Genomic DNA, 24,100 nt, shown 5'->3' with positions numbered 1-24,100 from the left:
ATCACATCGGTCCATTACCAATTACAGCCGCAGGGAACAGATACATTGTAGTGGCAGTGGACCACTTGTCGAAGTTTGTGGAAGTTGCTGCGGTGCCCTCTCTCGCCGCTGGCTTTGTAATCAAATTTCTACAGGACCGTTTTGAATGGAAGCACGGCCTACCGAACAAGATCATTTCAGACAGAGCAACAACTTACCGAAGTCGTGAACTCCGACAATACCTCAGAAATGCAGGCGTCGATCATCAGTTCACTTCAGCATAGCATCCACAAGCGAATGGCGAACGGAGAGGTACAACCAGACCCTATTGGCACGACTCATTCCTTACTGCAACAACAAGAAACCAAATGAAGCAGACTGGGATGAGCACCTGCAGGCAGCCGCGTACGCGATAAACACGGCGTTCCAAGTTTCCATTGGAACTTCACCTTATGAAGTTGTCTACGGACAGATTTCGAAGCTGACGGCCGTCAAGAATTTGGGCACTCCCTTAGAAGTCGGGCGCCCCGCTTCACGACAGACCGCCTGACGCGTCATCCGCGCTAGGGCACGCAAGACAGCTGCAAACGGCAAAGGGCCCAGAAACGGTACTACGACCGCCGTCACCGACCAGGGCCGCAGTACAAGGTCGGAGACGAGGTGTGGGTACAACGATGCGCGCAATAGCCTGGCAAAAAGCTTTACCCGAAGTATGAAGGTCCTTTCGTCATCACTGAAAGGTTGGGTGAGAATACGTGGCGTGTAGGTTATCCGACCTGTGAAACGAGTGCGGACAAACGCAGGAAAAACACTTTTTCTGTGCACGTGTCTCGTCTCAAGAAAAGAGAGCTTCGGCAGGACTGGCAAGTCGCGTTCCATGTGTTTTTTTATGAAACGAACCGACGCAGTGTGGCCGAATGTGATGATTGAAGCCGAACTGGGTTGTGGGTCACGGGCTTACGCGGCACAGAAAGAATAGAACAGCTGGCCTAGCGTACGGGCGTTGTCTCTGTTCTCTTCCCTTACACTATTTATATCTTTTTCACTCTGCTTCTTTATCTCTGTTTTTCTTTATCTTTCTCTATCTGTCCTTTTTTCTCTCTCTCTCTCTCGCATGTTTCCCGTTCTACACTCCACCGATCAGGGTTTTCGTTTAACACTCGCACCTCCTGTCCTCGGCAGTGGGGCTTGTCCATTTCTTGTGGCGCAGACCCACTTGCGTTTTTTTTTTGCGAAATCGCACAAACTACTGCGAGTTATAACAGATTCGCTGTTAAACAAATTTTTTTAAAACTTCACAATAAAAATATAATACATGTTGCATTTCATTCGAGGTATCAGTATTCCACTCTGTCAAGCATTGCTTTGGTTGGTACAGAAACCATCAAAACAGATTTTAAAGTTGGCCGAAGAAAAATCCAGCTGCAAGTGGCTAATATCGGCAGTCATGGCTGCAGTGAAGCTGCGTTGGTTCTGTAAATGCCAATATGCAAACAAACTCGGCAGATCCCACGTCTTCTGGGAATGAGATTCATGCGAAGGAGCCGGCCAGTGATTGTGTAAGCTGTTTTTTTTTGCTTTGAGCCAAGTGTTAGGAGGTGGATCGACGTGTTTTTGTAAGCGTAGTAGTCTTATGTACATCGTAGCCTCCCCATGAACGTCGAGTACACTGGTATTTCAAGAGTAACATATGGTCTCACGCAACGTCAGAACTCACGTTATAGCACAGACGTCAGTATTATCGAAATGAAGTCCACTTTACGGTGCGATGGTGCGAATATCATACGTAACTTTCGTTATCGTATTCCTCCGAGGTCGAGCAACGCTTCAATATAGGTTTCTGAACCATAGGAATTCAAATGTATTGTTTTTTTTTACACCGCTATAAAAGCAGAGTCAACCCTAGAACCACAATTGACGTTAACTCGATATGAAGCCTGCATGGTAGGAGTAAAAATATGTAATTATTGCTTTGATATAGAATTAGATAGCCAGCACTGCAACCACAATAGACGCTACACGGACGTTATTCGGTGGGTGGTGACAGTGATGAGTTTTTTCCCAAACGCTACAAGGTTTGTCAAATTCTGGAATTGCGACTTGTCTTTTCCCTCGACTAGAAGATCCGCACTCTGCATCTATGGTTGTCTTGTAGCCATTTCCGATGGTCTCAGTGAGGCACTTCGACACAAGCAACGGCGAAATATTTCGTGCTTTTTTATCTCTGCTCTCACAGTGTATGAAGTGGTGCTTTGGAAATGAGTCTTCTTTCTTCGAAATGAACTGAACGGTTGCATCGTTGCACCCCCTTTTATGGTGAAGATCCGCTGAGAATGGGTTAGGTGAGCCCAAGAATTCGTTTTCTGTAACAGTGCCAGCCACCCACTACCGAGCCCAAGGAGGGGATAGGACAGAGGTTGCGATGAAGCAAGCCCTGCCTTGCCAGCTGTGCATCTTTACTATAATAGAATATAGTGCACTCAAGGCTGGACAACCACACTAGGTTAGCCCTCGCCGTCAGCAAAATGCATGTAAATAGAAGAGAGTGGAGGACAGGGATGCTTTGAAGGGAAAGAGAAAGATGGATATTTGAGAAAGAGAGAAGAAAGGGCGACTGTAGATTTCCCCTGAGTGGGTCATCCCAGGGGTGCCCTCTTCGTGAAGCCGGGGCCAAAGGGGTGTGTTGCCTCTACCGGGGGGCCTTAAAGGTCGAAGCACCCGTCGTCGGCTGAACTCTCAGGATCCCCTTTTCCCGGAACACGTCTAAGCCAGGCGCAGCGAGGCGTGGGAGGGGGTCGAAACCCCCGTTGGCTCGGGTTCGTGGTTATATCGCTCACCAAACGTTTGCTTGCGCAGGCGCCCCGGCGGGGCACTTCGAATAGTTCAAGGTTATGGGTACAAGTGAAAAGTTCACACTGGTTACCGTTCACGAAAAAGAACGCTGCTAGAACGGAGACTTAGAAAGACGAGGGGACAAAGCGCTGCTAGCAACTAAAATGTTGCTCAGAAAAAAAAAACTTCGCTATATTCAGGAATACCACACTCAACCAGCAGCTATTACAAAGTCGTTGCAAGTGTCCGATTGGGCAAATTAAAGACTTTCAACTCAAGAATAGAAAGAAAGGATAGATCATATGTGTGCATTAGCCACGTCACTACAAGCGAAACAAGCAGGGGCGACCAAGCATGAGTACCACAGATCGCTTGACAGAATCGCCATATCCGTTTTTCTGTTAATGTTGATATAGACGCCAATAGGTTCCAGTTAGACCCTAATTAACAGACTTGAGGTATAAGAAATGCGGTCATGTTGGCCGGACGTCGAGCTCACACTCATGCTTGGGCTACTCAACACCATAGCTGCAAAGCTACCATGGATGGAAATTTTATTATAATCAGGGTACTAAGTATTCGTCAATGCGCTTTCCATTTTATAATAGCCAATATGCTTTAACTTTCCCATCAGAGGCTAAAAATCGGTTACACATAATGAAAGTTTCAAAATTTCTTACGTCGTCCCGGAGAGCCATGTTTTCTAGGAAGCGTTGCAAAGGCTTCCCCGAAGAAGGGAGGGACTGCAAGGCGATCTCCACGTCCGGGAATTTCAGCGATGTATTCACAAACGATGTGCTAACAAATGCAAGAGCTTCAATGGATCCAGGAATGGAATACTGACCTGCAAAAAGAAGAATACGAGGTAATCGTGTTGGAGTTAAAACCCTTCAACAGGCAGCTAATTTGGAGGAGACAAGCATATCTTGATATCCACCGCTACTGTGCGAAATCTGCAATGTGTACACAGAACGTGAAACCTATTGGGACTCTTTTGCATGGATGTATCTTGTATTTAGGATGTATACGCTCTTGAATTCAGTGTAATTGGTAAATAAACTGCAGCTCCTATGGTACACACAAGGTGTTGAATTGCTCGCGAGAACGAGGTTTCTTAATAGTAAATCATTATATTCGATGTCATCATTCTGATCATTATCAGTCTCAGCCTATTTTAGGGCATTGGAGGCCGAAACTCTTTCCCAATGACCACAAATTTACCCAATCTTGAATCTTCAGTGGGCACGCCTCAGTATGTACTGGGAAAGATGTCGCAGATAGTGCCCAATAGAAAGCCTGTTTCCATCCTGCTTGGAATTGTTTATTGCATTCTCAAATAGATTTATAGGCTGTACCATAAACGTATGCAGTACACAAGGGCGTCTGAAAGACATTTTTACCGGACCCGGTAGAAGATAGTGTGCTGGATTTTGCTGGTGAAAATGGCTGGCACAGCAACCACCGGCCATATATTTTATACTTCTCTACTTGGAGCAAAAGAAATTGCCTTCACCTGAATTCTCTTTCACGAAGTCAAAAAGACCCAAACAGCTAATGCCGAATGACGAAGGTAGTGTGCCAGCGATTCCGTCGACGTGCATATGATCCTGAAGGTTTTCGCCCACAGGCAGATCACGGATGACAGGGATCTGCGTGAGAGATTGTCAGGGAAATTGATCGCGCTCGTTCTATCCAAGTACAAGTAAATCCAACACTGCTCCTATCCATCAGCAACCTATTTTATTCTAATGATTAAAACGTTTTATGCGGAGGAAAAAGAAAAGTGAAATAGAAAATTAGCGGTTGGATCCTTTGTGCGGAAATTCCGTTGTCTAAGGCGGCCACCTTGGCTCCTTCCACGATGTCTCCTTTTTCCTCGATTATCTAGCTAAGGAAGGCTGCCTCCCACTCATTCAACATTCGCGCCTATTTAGCGTTGAAATACTATCAGCCAGGCAGGCCCACACGACGTGGGATAAATATTGAACGTAAAACAGCGCGCTCAGACAGGACAGAAATTTACAAGAAGCACACAGACACAGCGCTGTTTTTTTTCACACAATGCACATTAGGCTGAGAATGATTGTGTCTCAATAGCGTGCCGGATTGTTGAATGCTATAGTTGACAGTCTCTGTAGGTGTCACTTTTCTTCTTCATGTAATCTCTTGGCCGGCTCGTGCATTCCGGTTCCGATAAGCGTAAGTGGTGTAGTATGCCTGCGTAGTTTATTAATGCTGACTGGAAACCCGAGGGAGGGAGGAGGAGAGAAGCCTTAGGAGAAAGTAAGTTTTCTGTCATGTAGGCCTAGAATTGTAATTAAAATTAGTACGTACGTGTGACTGTCGTCCGCTATGCGTGCCCTTGGCTATGCCATGTAAAAGAACCTGTTAACAGCTCTGCTAGAAAAACCTTTCCGTACTACGCCGCATAGAAAAAAACATACATACAAGCGAAATTGTATTTGCTACCCAGTGTCTGCAATGGGTGAGAATAGCAACACATTCAGCATTCATTGCAGGCGGGATAAATTCCTTCGGTTTTGGTTATTTTGAAGCAGCTTTGTATAGCGGTGAAAATGAACCGACTTTGGGAAGAGTTACATGCTTGCGAAAATATTTCCTTGAAAGTTTATGCGATTTATAGAGCACTGAAGTACTTTGAAGTACTTGTAGATTAGTGTCTGCAAATTGTGTGTTGTCTTTAGATTTCAGTGGCGCAAAGCGCGATTTCTAGCTGGGTTCCGAGAAAGTTTCTGCTGGTTTTCAACAAACCTGTAGGTTCTTCAGGTCACGCGAAGGGCCGATGCCGGACAGCATGAGCAACTGAGGAGAACCGATGGCTCCGGCTGAGATCACGACCTCGCGAGTAGCATAAACCTCATACATCGCATGATTAAAGATGAAACGCACTCCGATGGCATGGTCGCCATCGAAAAGCACCTGGAGGAAAGAAGAACACTCAGTTACCTTGTGAAGAAACAATGATGTTAGGGCAATGAAAAAGGAATGCGAAAGCAACACTTCTTTCCTGCTCTACATTTTTACGTGTACTAACAGGAGGCCCCCCTGACATTTTTACTTTGGGACTTCGTTCTGTATTATGTTTATTTGTATTGTACTATTGCATTGCATTGAATTGTATACTCGCCGACACCTTTTCTTGGCAATGAAGGAAATGCAACGTGGGCGGAGCTACTGCACTTGTACTGCTACGCGAAGTAGTCCGGTTCAGCGAGCGTTTCGAATTTAGTTTTGGTTTGTGAACCTTCCGTATCTCCTGTGATGGCCGTTTGATTATTCTTGTGGCCGTCACAGGCATGGACAGCCATTTGTTAGTGAAGTTAGTCACAAGCTCTCTCAGCGAGCTGTCGGAAAAGCTGGAAGTTGACGAGCGCTCACCTGAAGACGAAGACGCTATTTTGACTGTGAGGTGCACATAAAATGTGCGACGTTTTCGCCGGCGCAAAAACGCGAAATGACACTGCAATAAGTAAAACAAATATAAATATCTCCTTGGTGCGCGCTGGCCTTTTTAAATAGTGCCCCGTAGAAAATAAAGTATAATGTTTTTTTTATTCTCACGCAGAAAACACGGACGCAATTGTGGGACTACAGTAAAACCTCGGTGATACGATCACGGCTCGTACGAATTTCGGTGTGATACGAATTTTTCTGTGGTCCCAGCCAAGGCCCATTAGCCTGCAATGTATTTGAGTACGGTTGCTGCGAACCGATTTTCACCCCGCGACGTTTGATACGAACGTACGCTAGCGCACAGGTGCTGCCCGCGCCGTCGCGGAAGACGCGGCAGTCGCGGCGGGTGCGGGCATGCGTGCTACGCGACCGTCAGCGGTGCGTCGTAGCCTCCGAGATTGTGCGCGTGTACCTTGGAGGCCTTTATGCGCCTTCGTGTTTAGATTAAAGATTGCGTTGACGTCGCGTTCCTTTTTTTTCCCAACACGTTGACGCGTGCTGCTGTGCTCGAGACAGCATCGTCTTTGTACTGCGTGTGTTAACACGTGCCTACCACGTCGATGCAAGCCATGTCCTCGTAATCAGACGTTCTATGAAACAAGACTGAAACTTTGGCTGCGGATCCATGAAGTCCCATGAAAAGTGGACGAAGACCCCAAGAGATAAAGCGAATGGTCTTGGCGAATGAGCTAGGCCTCGCAACGAACGCGCACACATGTCAACTCTCCGATTGCACGGGAGACTCCCGAATTTTGAGCAAACCTCCCGATTGTGCGGGCACGGCCGTAAATCTCCCAAAAAGCACCACCGCGATAAGAAAGTAACAGCAACAAAGGACAACGATTGTACAAATTTCTGGCCTTCATCTATCGCGTTCAAAGCGCCTCTTAAGGTACTCTGATCTCATGCAGAAAAGCGTAGTAAGATCAGGAAGGGGTTACTAGCGGTCACGGGTCGCATCACATCTGGTTCATTAATCACACACACACACACACGCACCGTATATTTGCGAGCACAAGTATGATCGTTGACGTCTAAAAACTTTACTGGCAATTATATAGAGCTGTTCATGACGTCAGTGCGGCCCTGAGAAGCAATAAATCAAAACGTATGCCAACTTCCTTTTGCTGCATACTAATTTTTCATGTTTTCTGGTGATACGAATTTCGGATGATACGAATATTTTTGGCAACCCCACGAGATTCGTATCACCGAGGTTTTACTGTATATTCTTCAGCGGTAGCACACGCTTAGTTATGCTCTCTAGCCTTCCCTTCATTGCCAAGAAACGTTGCCCGCGTGTATAGAGAATAAACTTGGAACAGTGCCAGATACATGGTAACTTCATCAAAATGGAGGGATCTTTCACGGTACATATTAGCCAACATCGGACGATAGCCGCAGCCTTTCTGAAGACGCCATTCTGAAGACGTGAAATTAGTTGTTTGAGCCTTACTCCTGAGCATTACATCGTCTCCACATCGACAGGGTCACTAGGACACACCCACGTCTGCGGAACTTCGTGGCGTTATCTCGCAGAGCCAACAAGCACACTAAACCTCGTGGGTCCCTGTCTTTCATGGTATGGAATTTTCCCGAATGCCTCAGTTGTGACAACCGATCACAGAACCCTGCAGTCAGCCTTACGCGTTCGGGCCACAAGAAGGACAAACCATGCCTTGCTTGCATTGGCATTTTATAAAAATGCTAGCACTGCTGAAAAAAGAAATGTGCAACACGAATGCTGCGTACATCTAACTATTTTTTAATTCATTACTTAGTGTTGTTTTCCCAAAACACACTAACGCAGAACCGCTATATTATTGCGAAAAACCAGGTGTAATTCTAATTCTGAATTAAGGTGATTCAGCTGAGGCAAATATTTTTGCATAAACTAGGTAAGTAACAACAGTCATCTGTATAAAAGGGAGCTGCAAGCACGTCGAAAACAGCCTCGTCAACAGCGTGTTCGCAGGCGCCACGGCGAGATGCTAAAATAAATGAGAGGAACAGACCATTCTGTTTTACGCTAACACACCACAATAAAACTTTTTTTGGCATGAATCTTCGCGGAGCATCCGTTAAGCAGGTTAAGCAGAACTGCTTTATTTTAATTTGATGTGGGCGCACTACCTTTGACAGCATCAATATCAATCGAACTAGAGAGGTAGTGTCGCAGCCAGCAGCATTTTCTGTCAGTATTTTTGTAATCTACTCCGGCATGTGATTTATGAAGGCATGAACGAGAAGTAAAACAAGAGTGCAAGCACTTGAAGAAACAGAATAGCTCAGTAAAGTAAAAAGTTGGGCGAGTTGGTATTTGTTCATGATGACTGAGGGGTGATGATCCCGCTATTGATTTTTTTACCACCAATGGCCTACGTGTTCTTCTGTCGGACAAAGAAGGATCCTTTGTAGTTATGCCTGCTGGAGTGTTCAGTGAAAAAGCAGGAGCAGCGGTGCGTAAAAACTTTCGCGAAGTTTCGGAGAAGCCACCGGAGGCAGGAAAAAAAGTGCAGGAGCTCCTACTTCGGTTGAATTTGAAAAAAAGTGTGGAGTGAAGTGAAAAAGATGAAAGGCTCAACTCTGGAGACATTCTTTTCAGTGAAAACACACAAACCAGATTTTCCTTTTCGTGCGATCGTGTCCGAGAGAGGCACTTGGTGTCTCGCGGTGTCTTCGTATCTACAGTCGCAGTTGAGCTCACTGCAAGTGGATGACCCGTTCATCATTCCGAACTCGTCAACGGTAGTCAACTTCCTCAAAGGTGACGGCCATGAGAACACTTCGGGATTCAGCATCGACATAGAAGACTTATATTATTCACTGCCCCATGATGAACTGATGACTAGCGTAAAAGAGTGCATATGCAGCAATGATAAAGTGAAGTTTGTGACCAAGTGTGGTATCTCGGTTGAAAGTTTTTTTAGAATTATTCATTTATATAAAACACACGTACGTAGGCTGGGAGGGCAAGAACTTTGTCCAGAGATCAGGGGTCTGTATTGGATCGAAAGTGGCTCCAGTCTTGAGCAACATTTTTTTGGCCAGAGTTGATAAAGATCTTGTAAGTGGCCTAGATGGTTTGGTCCAGAAAGTGTACAGATATGTAGACGACTACTTGATATTGATTAATTCAGCGAGCTGTGATCGCAGGGTTCATAAAGTGCTCAGTGTGTTTGGTAACAAGGGGCGGGGCTTGACTTCACGTGCGAAGTGCCGAAGAATGGACAGCTGCGTTTTCTGGATTTGCAGCTGTCATTCCAACAAAAACACGTGTGTTGGATATTTTCCCCTAGGACGGCAAAGCCGCTTCTTGATTACAGCTCTGGGCACTCGCCTGGTAAAAAATGGTATTGCGCTGACTTGCCTAAGATCGGCGTTGGACAGGTCGTGCCCACATCTTATGGAGACAAGTTTTTTTGCGCAGGTGGAAATACTAAGAGACGCCGCGTTTCTTGATAATGCTATAGCTGCTGCTTGCGAAAAAAACAAAAAGTCCATTAAGCAACGGCCTGGGACAGCTCCAGCCAAGAATGTCCCGCAGGAAAGAAAAAAAAGTGTCAAAAATCCCGTATGACCACTGGCTTTCGCACGGCCTTAAGAGAGTGGCTTCGAGGTATGTGGTGGATCTCGTGTTCTCCGCAGAAAACAAGGTGGGCCGCATCTGCACAGCGGTTGGTAATAAGATAGGCAGGCAAAAGCAGTGTGAAAAAAGAGGATGTGCCATTAAGCACGTAAGGCAGTTCGTTCCTTGCACACGTGGTGTTGTGTAGAGAATACCACTGTCGTGCGGCAAGGCATACATCGGGCAAATTGGCAGATGCCTCAACGTGTGTTTGCGAGAGCACAGCAGCTATTTAATAAGAAGGCCGTTGACGCATCTGGCGATGCATTGCAGAGGATGCGGTCAGGGTAGCTGCAAGCCTGCATTTGAGCAGACAACTGTAATCTACAGGCACAGGGGATTCGCGGAGAGGGAGATTATAGAAGCCCTCTTCATCCAGAGAGAAGGGCCGCATTGCATCAATCACCCCTCTATCAGTCTGCAGGAAGGGGAGATAGCCTATCTACAACGTTACTTCACGCAGGCATGCTGAGCATATGGTTTTTTTGGTCGACTCGTTGGGTTAAATTTGTTTTCACTGCGTTATAAATATGTCTTTCCTGAATAAAAATATTCCAGTTGCTAGTAGCGCGTAGTCACGTGTACTTCTTTTCGTTGTGTGCCGTTTTTTCGCGCCCCTCAGTCATCATGAACAGAATAGCTGTTTTTGTTACTCGCCGCTTGGAAGGTAATCAACGAGGCATTTACTGCGCGCGCGCTGCTTCTTTACTGCGTGCTTCTTTTCTTTCAGGGCACAAGATCGCGCATTAAAGTGTTTCACCCTTACCTGTTGGAGTTGCTTCGCCGTCACAACCACATGAGAATATGAAAATACAACTTCCAGGGTGCCTTATGAATTCACTTAGGACGACTAAGATGCGAAAGCCACCTTTTTCCTCTCAGCCTATGTATTGATGCTGCCCCGCCAACCTTCGAAAGCTTGATGCACCTAACGTGGTTTTGCACTGCCTCCAAGATCAGAGGCACCTCACCTGTATTTGCACTGTCTCCGTGACCAGGCAACCTTCGACTAAGCTACGATGTCATGCCATGCTGTCATAATGTGACGTTACGTCACGTGAGCTCACAGTGACGTCGTCTCGGGATGATTTTTTTTCGATCACTCGTCCCCGATGCCACTGACGCGGGAAACCCACGCCAACGGCCAAATTCCGCGTTTGATGACACATTTGGGGCTTTCGCCTTAATTGTTGAGATTTAAAGCTCCAAAACCCCGATATGTGGATGAGGGTCGCCGTAGCAGAGCTCTCAAGAAATTTCGACCACCTGACCTTGACCAGTATCCCTACTGACCAGTATAACCGCGACCAGTATCCTATTCGCAACATAAAATCCCTACTAGCCTACATAGTACACTATCAATGTTCTGTGTCAAAAATTTTTCAATTTTACACACACACACACACACACACACACACACACACACAATGTGTGTGTGTGCAAAATTGAAAAATCTTTTTACAGAGAACATTGATAGTGTACTTGTAGGCTAGCAGGGATTTTATTTTGCGAATAGGATACTGGTCGCGGTTATACTGGTCAGTAGGGATACTGGTCAAGGTCAAGTTGTGTGTGTATTATGTATGCATATACTAGGGTCATTCCACGAGAGATCGACAGGGGTCCCGAAAATTGATATTTTAGATTTCATTGAGTATTTAACGTTTCATGCACCTCTTTCCAGGTAGCCTGAAAGTAAACTTCGTTTTATGATTAACGGCATAACTTACGAGAAAAAATATCAAACTAATCCAACACTGAGGGACCAATTTTGTCACCTGTCATTCTCGAAAGTTTGAGATGCTATAAAAACACAAATATCATTGTTACAAGGGAAATATTGTTTTCCTGAAATTTATGCCTAATGAAGAAGAAATTCATACGGTTTCAAGTTTGTAGAGCGAAGGAAAATAGTTTTTAAAAATGTAATTATGGGACATTTTATAAAAGGTTATGTATTCCCCATTTTTTTGCTCTGAAGGCAATGCAAGCAGCGCTTCGAAACTTGACGAGTTGTGGGAATATAGCGTGTTCAATAAGTGCATAAAATATTGTTGCCGTAGGGCAAATATATATTTTTATATATTGCCTCAAACTTCTCATATCGGCGAATGTGAACCTTACTGAAATGCGAATAATAAAAAGAACCCATCTTCGATTTTTCTTAAAATCCCGTAAAGAGACAACCGAAGGCCATCGAAAAGTAATTAGAAAAACATGATCCATTATCTTGTTTCTGGCGACAATATTCGCGGTACAAATCAGAGCTTTTCCGGAATGCGCTGAGGTGCTGAGAAATCTAGAAATCGGAACAGAAAAGCGGCAATCAGCTTCAAACGCGAGTAAAGGTGACCGCATTTGGAGAAGAAAGGCTGTTTTAGCACTGACAAATACATACCTATGAATGCGCCTTTATGCTGCTGGTTACACAGCTCTAATGGAGGAAATCTTCTACACTGTAACTCAGTTGCAAAACATCTGTGTATATTTGCAGATAAACTTATGCATGAAAATGTTCCCACGCAAGTGTTGGGTCTGGCAAGATAAAACATATGCGCTTGAAGTACCCACACTCTGCTCTTTTGGTGATGAATGCGTGAAACAAGAGATGCGCTCAAAAGGGCTGCATCTTTTGCAGATCACCTTTAGCAGTACGTGACACTAACAAAACACGACCACAATCAGATGTGCTTAGCGAAACATGCCAAGAACGTATGCCTGGAACACGTGGCAACAATTTCCACTGGCTCTTCCTAAACTGACGGAAGGTTTCTAGCTCGTCTGCATTTGCACACAGCAGCTTGACATTCTTAAGCTCATTTGCGCCACCATTTCAGATGCCGACTTAATCACAGCTGAGCTTGCCGCTCTAAGGTCGTAGATCTTGGCCTTATGCTTTACTAGGCCACCAATACCGTCACAAGAGTTCTTGCCATGCCCTGTGGCCGAAAAAATCCACTTTGTTGATATGTGACCTTTCTGACACAAATCGAACAACTGGTACTTGTTTTGAAATGACCGCTGGTGCCATCAGAAACATAGATAACATGCGTGTCAGGCTTATGTTGTTCCTTCATGTAGTTGTCAATTATTTGTAGTGCAAAACAGGCATGTGCAGCATCATGGCAAGTGTCATCACTGATGACGGCAAAACTTTGGGTTGAATGTGTGCTTGTGACGACACACGTAAATATAGACACCTGTCTTGTGTCAGTGATACGACTGTACCTCATTCGGTAAAATGGCTGTCCAACTTTCGGCGAAATCAAAGTGAAAAATGCAAGATTCCTTTTCTTGGTTCTCTTTGGACTGGCGTATTGCTAATTCTTCAATGTATTTTATGTAATCATGGGTAATCCACTTGACAAACCATAGACTTAGCTCTCGCAGAAAAGCACTTACCTGTGCTGTTTTTTTTTACCACATCTTCATTTTCCCATACTGCATAGGCTAACTCAATTTCTTCAGGGATTCCGAAACATGTACCTGTCAGAGCGTCCTCCTTAGCACAATAATCACAATTGCCTAAAAAACAATCACTTGTAGGAGAGCTGCAAAGACAGTTCTTTCAAGAAGTCGGCCGTGTAGGCACCATTGCTGACATCTTGTACAGCAGAAACACTCCGTGGCATTAGCACAGTATATAAAAAGACACACTTCTTGCTGCGGTGCAAGAAGAATCCACTTCGGCCTCAGAGAATAAAACTTTGAGAGCCCAATAGACGTGATCGCAGCTTCTTCAAAGACACGGTAAACCACTCGCACCGAACGGGTCATAAACCTTTCGGAAACATGCTCCTTTTTTTACGTCAATCAAAATATACTACATCTTTTTTGTTGGGACTCAGCCGAGAGCAGCCATACTCATATTTGGAGTAGTAGGCTATAGCTCCCTGGACGTCCATTGGGTTCAGCCGTGTCCTTTTGAACGCATTTGGTGGTGACCATATCCAGTGTTTTTCGCGCCAGCGTCGGGATCTGTATATCATGTAGGCTGACAAGTTTGGTATACACGCTTGGAGTTTTCGGCGCTCCCATTCGCTCGGCAACAGTGTCAACAAACGCATTCGCTCTTGATAAGAAGAGCACGCTTCATAGGCTTGTTTGAAGTTCTTGAACCACTGGGCACACCCATTGCATTTTAGATCTGATGGTTCTAGATGGCGGTTACACACATTACGGTGGCATTTCACGGTCACCGCGGAAATGTTAGGTTGGCTTTGCTCTGGATGAACGTTGCTATTTCGTGCATGCAGCTTCTCCAGTCGCATATGTGGCAATGCTTCAGGCGTATTTACGCTTGCTTGCTTGTTTCCTGTTGTTGGCTCTTACCCACTACGGGGGATCGGCCATGAAACCGGCGGTTAATTTTTTAATAAAGAATGAGGAATAAATCAACTGCCGAAAGAATAAACGAAATTTTAAGAATGACTTACCGCTCGTGACTTCTGGCTTCCTCTTCTTCCGGCAAAAACTCAACTGATTCAGCTGAGGAGCCATCAGATGAAGACAGCATCTCTGAGGCGTCTGAAGCAGTTCTGGCAGACGTGGTCGTTCTCATATGCATGGCAGGCAGCTTTCGGCAAAAGCGTATGGAGGGCAAACAGGCCGATGTCTTCGACCTCGAGTTTAAAGCTGATTGCCGCTTTTCTGTTCCGATTTCTAGATTTCTCAGCACCTCAGCGCATTCTGGAAAAGCTCTGATTTGTACCGCGAATATTGTCACCAAAAACAAAATAATGCAACATGTTTTTCTATATTACTTTTCGATGGCCTTCGGTTGTCTCTTTACGGGATTTTAAGAAAAATCGAAGATGTTTTTTTTTTATTATTCGCAATCAGAAGGTTCACTATCGCCGATATGAGAAGTTTGAGGCAATATATAAAAATATATATTTGCCCTACGGCAACAATATTTTATGGACTGGTTGAAGACGCTATATTCCCACAACTCGTCAAGTTTCGAAGCGCTACTTGCATTGCCTTCAGAGAAAAAAAAATGTCGATTACACAGCCTTTTATAAAATGTCACATAATTAGACATTTTTAAAAACTATGCTCCTTCGCTCTACACACTTGAAACCGTATGAATTGATTCTTCATTAGGCATACATTTCAGGAAAACAATATTTCCCTTGTAACAATAATATTTGTGTTCTTATACCATCTCAAACTTTCGAGAATGACAGGTGACAAAATTGGTCCCTCCGTGTTGGATTAGTTCGATATTTTTTTTCTCGTAAGTTATGCCGTTTATCATAAAACGAATCCATGGTTAAAAACAGCGCGAAGAAGACACGGACAAGAAAGAACACAGGACTAGCGCTTGTCCACGCCTTCTTCGCGCTGTTTTTAACCATGGATTCTTACCAACTGGCTCGCATTCACTCGCATAAAACGAAGTTTACTTTCAGGCTACCTGGAAAGAGGTGCATAAAATATTCAATACACAATCAAATCTAAAATATCAATTTTCGGACCCGTGTCATTCTCTCGTGGAATGACCCACTACTCATAGGTAGTTATTTTCTAGAACCTTGGAAGCACTGTTCCATTCCATTTTCCCCGCTACTAAGAGCACTCCTGCCCCATATTGTCAAAGTCCTCGCCTCCCCAGGAAGTTCTCCGCCTCTTATTCCGATTGCTTCCCTGCCCCCACTTCTGTTCTCCCTTAGGTGACATGCTGCCCAACTTTTGAAACCATTCCCTTGGGCGGGTCACCTGCGGTGACACTTGATGCATATGTCTGCCAATGACTTTACCCATTAAACCCGTGTTTTTCAGACACCCCTCTCAATATCACTTACAGTCGACATCTGCACTTTTAAAGGTACGCCGCCTGTTTTTCCCCTTTTGTAATTGAGTTCCCCTGATGCTTCGCATTCAGAGACACTCGTTTGGAAATAGAGAGCCGCCACCATCTTCTGCAGCTTTTGCAGTAGCTAGACTCGGCACTCCTCTGCCGGTTTTCCAGGTTTCTTTCATGTTCCGCTCTTTTCGTTGTCGTGCATTCCGCGGCTCTCACTTTGTCGTACCGCTCCTCCCTTCAATGCTTTTTTTTTAGTTCCCCTTATCTGTGAGATGCGATGCCTGAGTGCCGTTGCAAACTTTCTTGTAATGTGGCAAGGGTTACACTCTTCTTATTAGAGTTTTTTTCAGGCAGCGACACGCGCCACCGCTGTACATGCTGTCAACATTAAACCCTTCAAAACTAACACGCCAAGGATGACAACGCGCCTTTGACAAAGATAGGTCCTCCTATCGAAACGTCGGTCAGCCTGTCTGAGACGCTTTCTTCTGTGTGTTTAACCTAGCCCACTCCGTGTTTTCATCTGTCGGCTCTCATCTTCACTTTGGGTTTCTTTAACGTGAGCCTAAAGCGACCTCAAGCTCATTCGCCTCCGTTGTAAATGCGACCGCCGCGGCCGGGATTCGATCCCGCGACCTTTGGGTCAGCAGTCAAGCACCTTAACCAGTAGCCAACCTTGGCGAGTAACCACATATTATATTTGCGCCTTGCTAGCAGAGGACACAGACTAACACGAGTGTTGAGATAAGAAGCAATATTACTTTTATGTTCGTTCTCGCAACTTCAAAGCAGGCCAAGTCCGTGCGCTCTAACACATCCACTTTACTGGTGCGTTCACAGTTGTTCTCGAAGGGCATAAAAGCGGCAAAACTCGCCAGAAATCGCCTCGTTTCGCCGCCTAAGCGGCCGGCAAACCACGCAGCGAGCGCGATACGAAAAAGTTTGTCGGCGACAGAGGAGCGCCTTTCCACGCCACTGGAAGTCGCCGTACTCTAGATCCGCCAGCATATAAGCCACGTGAAGTAAACAACTAACCGCAAAATAAAAATGGCTGCGAAGGCATCTGCGGTGATCCTCATCGGCGCAATCGCAGACTACGCGTGCTGCTCGAAAATACTCAAAGCCTCTAAATGGACACGTTTCTCAAGAGCCTGGTTTCGATTAAGATTGCCTCACGCACTGGAATCAGCAGAAGGTGCAACAGCAGCGACTGACCGTGCCTTAACATATCTTGCTTTTGCACAGCTGGGTGAATCCGCTGCTGCCGGCGTGTCCTTTTATGTAGCTTCTAGTGTTGTATCCGGAAACAACAGCTATTAAACGCTGAAACTTCTCCGTGTTTTGCATGCATAACTTGAATTTGGCACGAAATAAAAAGCTCAGAAATTGACCAAAGTAGAATGCAATCTCTTCATTGGTTGACGGTGTAAATATGTAGAAGTAGCGAAAGCGGCGTCGGCACGAGTATGCAGCTGCGACAGCAAAGAAAAATGAAGGTTGTCGAAGCGCGCAGTCTGTTTTTGTCCTTTCAGTAGTATTCGCTCGGTTTTCACATGTGAAATGTGAACGAGCCTTACCCGAAGAAGCCGAGCGACAACCTTGCGCAGCGCAGTGTGCGCACAAGACACTATATGCGACGTTGTTTTTTTTTTCAAAAATAGCCCAATGCAGAAACACAAACTGCGCTAAATTTTATGGGATTGTAAAGCACGCCTAGGTATCTAACTTCTAATACACTTGGAATCAAAATCCCGCCATTCCTGATTGTAACGTGAACTCAAAACGGTAGCTTCTAATCAAAAGTGAGCTAAATGCTGCACGTGTTTCAATCAAACTGAGCCACATTAATTAAACCAGCGCTGCGTAAACAATCGTGACCAAAACAACCAACATGGTCTCACCCACTGTTTCATTTGTGTCCTCGTTGCTTTGCTATCGTGTTTACGTTCTACAAATATTTTTTTAGGGCGAGTTCGCACTTACTGAAGGACATGATGTTGTAGGGCAAAACTCAAATATAAAGAGTAAGTGGCCGAATTTACTACTGCTTTTTGCGAATTAGTGTTTCTTTTCGAGTTTAGCGCTACAGTATCATGTCCTTATTTCTCTCCGAAACGATACATATGAAAAAAAAAACATACATGAAATGAAGATATTGGGCACCGATCTATTCCTTGAAGAACAAGTGATCCCAAACGGCACGGCATAAAACGTGCTCAGAATAAGAAGAGCTGGAGCACTTTTCAAGGCCTTCAATAGATGCCAAGAACAAGAAAAGGATAGCGCTGCCCAAAGATGGAAGAAAACGATGCCGGCATTCCAGAATAGTGCGCCTTTTGCCACGAAAGTCCACTCGTTGTTCAAGTGTACTCATCGTCATAACGCGCATGCGTCGAAGGACGGCTCCAACGGAGGCACAGGGATGACGTTAATCTTATCGCAAAATATTGCTATACCGTACATTAGATTTGTTTAGACTTCTTTTAAGAGCCAATTCAAGCCCAAATGAAAAGTTTCATTATATAAGAGCCAAATACAAAGTTTGCTCCTCAACACCGACGATAGTGGCCTATATAGATTTTAGCCAGAATATAGGTTTGAGGTACTTAGAGGACAGGAACACTCTGGCAAATATTGTTGGAGCAGGCCCGGCCATATTAGAATTAGCAAAAAGTGCGTTTTTCTCAGTTTCAGTGCATTTGGCTCTTTTAGAAAAAACGCCACGTGTATACGTGAAGATCCAAGTGCACGGTAGCCTCATTTGACGCACAAAGACTCCGTGATACCTACCTATCACCTCTCGGCAATTACTTCGTTTTATCTGGCGTAAAAGTTTCAGTACAATTATACCCCACTTGCCTTTGTAGCATGGCTATGCGTCCAAATGTGCAAATTTCTTCTATGTGAGATTGGCTTGATGAAAGCCCTGTTAGCGCTCCAGCGCTCACCATTCATGATGTTGGCTTGCACTCTGGAACAGCCTGTAAAAAGCAACAGTTGGGCCATTTGGTTTGGGTTCGTTTTCAAACAGCGCAAAAGACAAAGAAGGGGACTAAAAAAACAAGGGCCAGTATTGCTCAGTCCTCTTCTGTGTTTTCGTATTTTGCGCTGTTTCAAAATGAGCCCGCAAGAAAAAACACGTATTGCAGATCACAGTTATTCAATATAATGGGTCAATATCATCAACATTATAGTTTATTACCAGTACTCAACGAAGGCCTCTGTAGCATTCACAAATTACACCGTCTGCTTATTGCAAAGAGCGGTAGTGATAATAGAGGGTCTGTCGGATAAATTCCAATAAGCGTGCTTAGTCGTCCTTGTCATTAACGTCCATCAATTATTGCTTATAGGCTTTCGTACATATTCGCGCTTGCGCAGCTTCTATATCCAGGCAACCAATGATTTTTTTATGTCTCATAGGGCTATTCAGGATTCGGTTGGTATGGCATTTCTGGGAAACGAAGGCAGATTTACCGAAAAAGACTCAGTCATTGCCTGCCAGTCGTACGTGGTACCAATTTAAAGGACATCGTTATCTCAGTAAATCGCACTTCGATCACACCCCCACCAGGAAGCTTTCGCAATCCGAAGGACCGGTGTCACGCTGAAGAACGGTTAGCTAAGGCCTAAGTACTATAAAAAATGGAGGGCCTACTTAGTAACGAAATGTTTTAGGGGCGAAGCACCTTAGGGTCTCGGCGTGTCTGTGTGCATCGTCGTGTCCTGTTGTGACAGTCCATTTGCTTGACCGCAAGAGAGGGCGCCACCACCTCAGCGCACGCCGTGTGGTGAGAGAGAGCGAGCGGCGCGTGCTGATTACATAAACGCTCTTTCTGCGTTGAACGCTGAACTACCAGCTCGCAAGAGACAACGTCCTTCCCGCAACAGACAACGCCGACACAGGCAGTGTCTGCTAGGGAGTTTTTTGAGTGAAAAAACCGACTGCTCGCGCTGCACACCGTTCGCCGGCCACAGCGTAGATATATCCTCTTCAGACCCCGCGTGCATTAAAATGCACATTTGTTTTTTCCCGGTTTTTGAAATTCGCGCCACTATTAGAGTCAACATTCTTGGTGCAATCGCATGCTCTATCATGTGGTGCCATCTGGTCAACAATACAGGAAGCAAACTACAGTGGAAGCCCGGTTTTCCCGCTTTGAAACACGGCGCAATTCTCGTCTTCGACGTTCTGCTCACGGCGTCCAAGTAATTCACAAATTGCTCAATAATAATCGTGTCATATTTCTTAATTGTTGTTTCAATCTACTTAGGAAGGGTTTAGGGATAACTTACACAGGTCATGTAACCCCAAGGGCGAGTATTTTTGTTATCACAAGCTATTTTCTTCAAATGTGCATTATAATGCACACTCAGTCTCAATGGGTGCTTTTTCCTGCGTATGTTTTCCAATCTCATGCGGTTCGTTACTCTTTGGCATTATGCTTTGGCGTTTGTTTCACCTAGGAATCAATGATATAGAAACGTGTTCTTGAGTCGATGACCAGCAACGACACCTTGGACCTAGAATTCTCATACGATGAGGCTGTCCCTCCGCCATTACCTGTTGCCGGAAGACAGGTGTGGTGCAGAATTTGACAATAGGCAGTTTTCGAATAGCGTGCACTAAGTTAGCGTTAGCGTTTGAGGCGCGCTATTTCCGTCACTTAACGAGAGCCCGCAAGCGGAAGCGTACGACGCCTGCGCAGTTGCGCGAAAAGCCAACGCAAAGCTTTGCGTACTCTACTCAAAAGCTCCCTAATGAGTCACCACGGAAGCTGCTGAAAGCCAAGGTCGGGCCCACGCCTTATGAGCCTACAACTGCGCAGGCAAGCCACACTTGGGAGCTTGGGGACTAGGGATCCTCCTCGAGGTGCCCAAACCCAGGATATTCTCAGCGCAGTAGGAGTGCGCAAGGGGGGAGGGGGGAGGACAGGGGGTCGGCCGCCCCCCTTAGTCATCTGAGAGGGGGGCACAAAATCTGCCCCATACCTTTACCCACCTAGTCACTTAAGAGGGGGAGGCGCAAAATCTGCCACGTACATTGACTTAGTAGGGGGGGGGGGGCTGCGGTGAACCTTCACCCCCCCGCCCTGATGGGGAAACCTGCGCACTCCTGTGCTTAGCACACAAAGTTCCGATGCATCACGTGTAAAATCGTTCTTTGCATCACATCTGCGCGAAACTTCTCCAGGCAATTTCGCAACAGATAAGCGTGCTTTTCGCAAGCAAATGTAAAATTTCGTTATAGGCGAGTGTCGTTCGTTTTCTGTGCATTGAGACTCAGTGTGCATTATAATGCACACACTGCTGTGCGAAAACTGTTTGCCGTACAGACGCAATTTTTTTCTGGTTTAATACAGCATGTGTGTGCATTCCAAAAATGTGTGCTGATTTCACCTGTGTGGCCACAAATTTGCTCAGGTCTCAGGAGGATATAGACACTGGATTTTGACCTGCAATGTAGTGCCGCAGGGAGACTATTAGATGCGTAGGAGCTCTTTGACTAGCCTGTGTAACGCTGTCCGTCCGTCCGCACAAACGCGAGGCAACGCGCTTCCCTCGGCGCAGGTGTTGGAGTGGTGCCAAGTAGGTCACGCCGCAGCTGGGCGTTGACGTCACGCTCCCCTCGCACGCTTCCCTCGCAAGTGTGCGCGTACGTCACTCTCTGCCTCACCCGCCGGAGCGCCCGCAGCTGCAGGCTCGCACACCACGGGCGAAAACAGGCAAGGCAGAGAACGGCACAAACCTCCCTTCTTCCATCGACGTCCCCCCTCAATACAAGGCAAGACAGCAGACGCCCGCCGCCATTTTCTCGCCGCAAACATCGTCTGCCACCGCCATTGAAGGAGCTCCCGACATCCCTCCACTTCCCAAGAATGGCAAGGAATGCAATCAAGGAGAGACGGAGCTGGAGGAAAACCTATCTTCCCTCCCTCGCCAAGAGAGCTACAGGAACACTAGTCACGAGTTCCCCTCTCCCTCCTCGTGCTCGTACGTCCTTCCGGCGTTCTCCTTTTCCGCCGTCTCCACCGCAGAGAGCAGCCCGACCGGTTCCCCATCTGCCCCCTCCGCAGCAACTGCCTCCCCACCTGAACAAGCTCGAGAGGCCGCGGTCACCGCAAACAGCCCGGGAGCCCTTTCCCCTCCTGCCCCCAACCCTGATGTCATGGCGTCAGCGAAGAAGGGAAGCAAAGAGCTGACACAACAAGCAGCACAAACACAAGCGAGCGGCGAGGCCCCCCCAAAAAGGAGCCAGCCCCTCACTCGCCCAAGCTGTGTCTTGGGCACCCTGACTACTGAAACGGAGGCAGCAGCCTTCCCCCTGCTCCCCCTACCGGTGCCACCCCCCCCCCCCTGGCAGCCCTCTGTGCGCCCCACTTGTTTCATTTGCGCAGAGTGCCCTTGTAATACCAAAAACGAAAGCAAGTGCTCAGAATGCTGGTCCGCCTGGCCGCCCCGCACCCCGGGCCAATGCCCGCGGCCCTGTGGAGACGGTCCTGTACCGGCCCAGGAACAGGAGAACAAAATTTCGCTTCTCCACACAGGAGGCCATCTCCTCGTTCCTGGCCACAGTATACGGTGTGGTTCGCGTCCGTGTCAATTTCTGACGCAATGTCGTCGCCGCAGACACGCCCACCGGCCCTCCACTTGACCCGCTGCTCAGCATCAGCGACATATGCGGCATCGTTGTGCGTGCGAGACAAGTCGCAAACAACACGTGCAGCGGCATCATATTCGGTCTTGACACGGCACTCGGAGAGGAAGATATCCGGGAAAACATCTCATCGAACCTTCCTGTGACCTTATGCTCTCGTTCCGGATAGATCATCGTCCGCTTTGAGGGCAGCAAGCCACCCACGGAGCTCGCCCTCTACAAGCAGCGCTGTACCATCAAATCACGACACCCGCGGCCTGTCCAGTGTGGCCGCTGCCTACGGTACGGCCACGTAGAAGCGGCTTGCACTTTCGACCAGCGCTGCCTCCGCTGCGGGGTGTCCACGAGCCCGCCGAATGCACGGCCGCAACACCGAAGTGCATATTCTGTGGCGACAAACACCCCGCCACAGAACCACGCTGCCCTCGCTGGCAGAGGCAGCGCCAATTGGCAGAAGCCCGCACCCAAGCCTGGAGAGAGCCGGGACACCAAGAGGCACATCCACAACAGGGCGCCAAGAAGGCCTCAGCCCCGAGCTCCTTCGGCAGACCCATGCCTCCCAGCCAGTCAGGCAGGGCGTGTTCTTCATTGACATCACCGGCGGTCACTCTGGGAGTGACTCACCGGCAACACACACATCTCCCAATGATCATTCCACCAGTGATCGGCGCGTGTCGGCGATTGCCGTGCTAGCGGCAGCATTGCGTACGGCGCTGGCGTTCCTCCCACCCAGCTCCCCTGCCTACTCGCTGTGCGCGGCGGCTCTCGCCACACACCAGGCCCTGAACCAGCATGGCGAGTAGTCCACACCACCGCCCCAGGCCGCGCATCCTGCAACTGAACTGCCGTTCACTGCGCCGCCGTCATGCTGAACTAGCGGAGCACCGGTCTCTGCGCGACTTTGACATTCTTGCTCTGCAGGAAACGCGCGCCGGCGCGGAGGACCTCTCGCTTCGTGGCTTCATCGGCTACAGCGGCCCGGCGGTATGCGCGGAGAACAGCTGTTCGGATGTGCCTTTCACGGATACCGATCACGCTCCCGGCGCCCCCCGAACTGCTCTGTATGTGCGCACGTCCATCGCACACGCGTGCATCTCCTGCGAGCGGTTCTGTGATGACGACGTGGTGTGCGTAGCTGTGGCGGTTCGCATGGGTGGTGTCGATACCTCGGAGGCATGTGTGTACGTCCGTCCGAACGTCAGCTGTGAGTGCTTTCGTGCCCCACATTGCCGCGGCGCTATCAACTGACTGTGTCGTGTGTGGAGACTAACGCGCACCACAACAGCTGAGGCTCCACCAAGGTAGACCTACGCGGCCGGTGCCTATCGGACGCGAGTGCTACCGCAGGCCTCGTTATCCTAAACACCGGCGAGCCAACTTTCGTCCGCCGCGGAAGCCGCCCTTCCTGCGTCGACCTGGCACTGGTGTCACAGTGCTGTTCCTACTCGTGGACACGAGCCCATGACACCGCCAGGTCGGATCACTACCCCATCCTCCTCTCCCCCACTCATCCGAGTCGCGGGGCGACGCGAGTGTACGATGTGGTGAGGTGGGGTGTCTTCCGTGAGCTGTCTTCTTCACGACAGCCCGTGGGTGAACACTTCTCGCACGTAGCTGAGTGCGCCCGCATGGCCACTACGCGTTGTGTAGTTCCAGCCGGCTCCCCATGCCCTGACATTAAGCTTCTGAACCTTCGTGCTGCCCATCGCCGCGCACAGCG

At 47.4% G+C, this 24,100-nt stretch overlaps 1 protein-coding gene across 1 annotated transcript in view; it reads right to left on the bottom strand.

The window, feature by feature from the left end:
* The window catches only part of LOC119399438 (alcohol dehydrogenase [acceptor]), an 88,221-nt gene that overhangs the window by 16,848 nt on the left and 47,273 nt on the right, over window positions 1-24,100 (bottom strand). The window contains exons 5-8 of the mRNA XM_049417389.1: window positions 18,582-18,703; window positions 5,584-5,751; window positions 4,325-4,460; window positions 3,492-3,655 (exon numbers count right to left, since the gene is read on the bottom strand). Of these exons, the coding sequence (XP_049273346.1) occupies window positions 3,492-3,655; window positions 4,325-4,460; window positions 5,584-5,751; window positions 18,582-18,703 (590 nt within the window). The remainder of the gene's footprint in view (window positions 1-3,491; window positions 3,656-4,324; window positions 4,461-5,583; window positions 5,752-18,581; window positions 18,704-24,100) is intronic.

This window comes from Rhipicephalus sanguineus, chromosome 7 (genome assembly GCF_013339695.2).
Source record: "Rhipicephalus sanguineus isolate Rsan-2018 chromosome 7, BIME_Rsan_1.4, whole genome shotgun sequence".
NCBI classification, from domain to species: Eukaryota; Metazoa; Arthropoda; class Arachnida; order Ixodida; family Ixodidae; genus Rhipicephalus; species Rhipicephalus sanguineus.
This window is presented reverse-complemented; position numbering and strand designations above follow the sequence as displayed.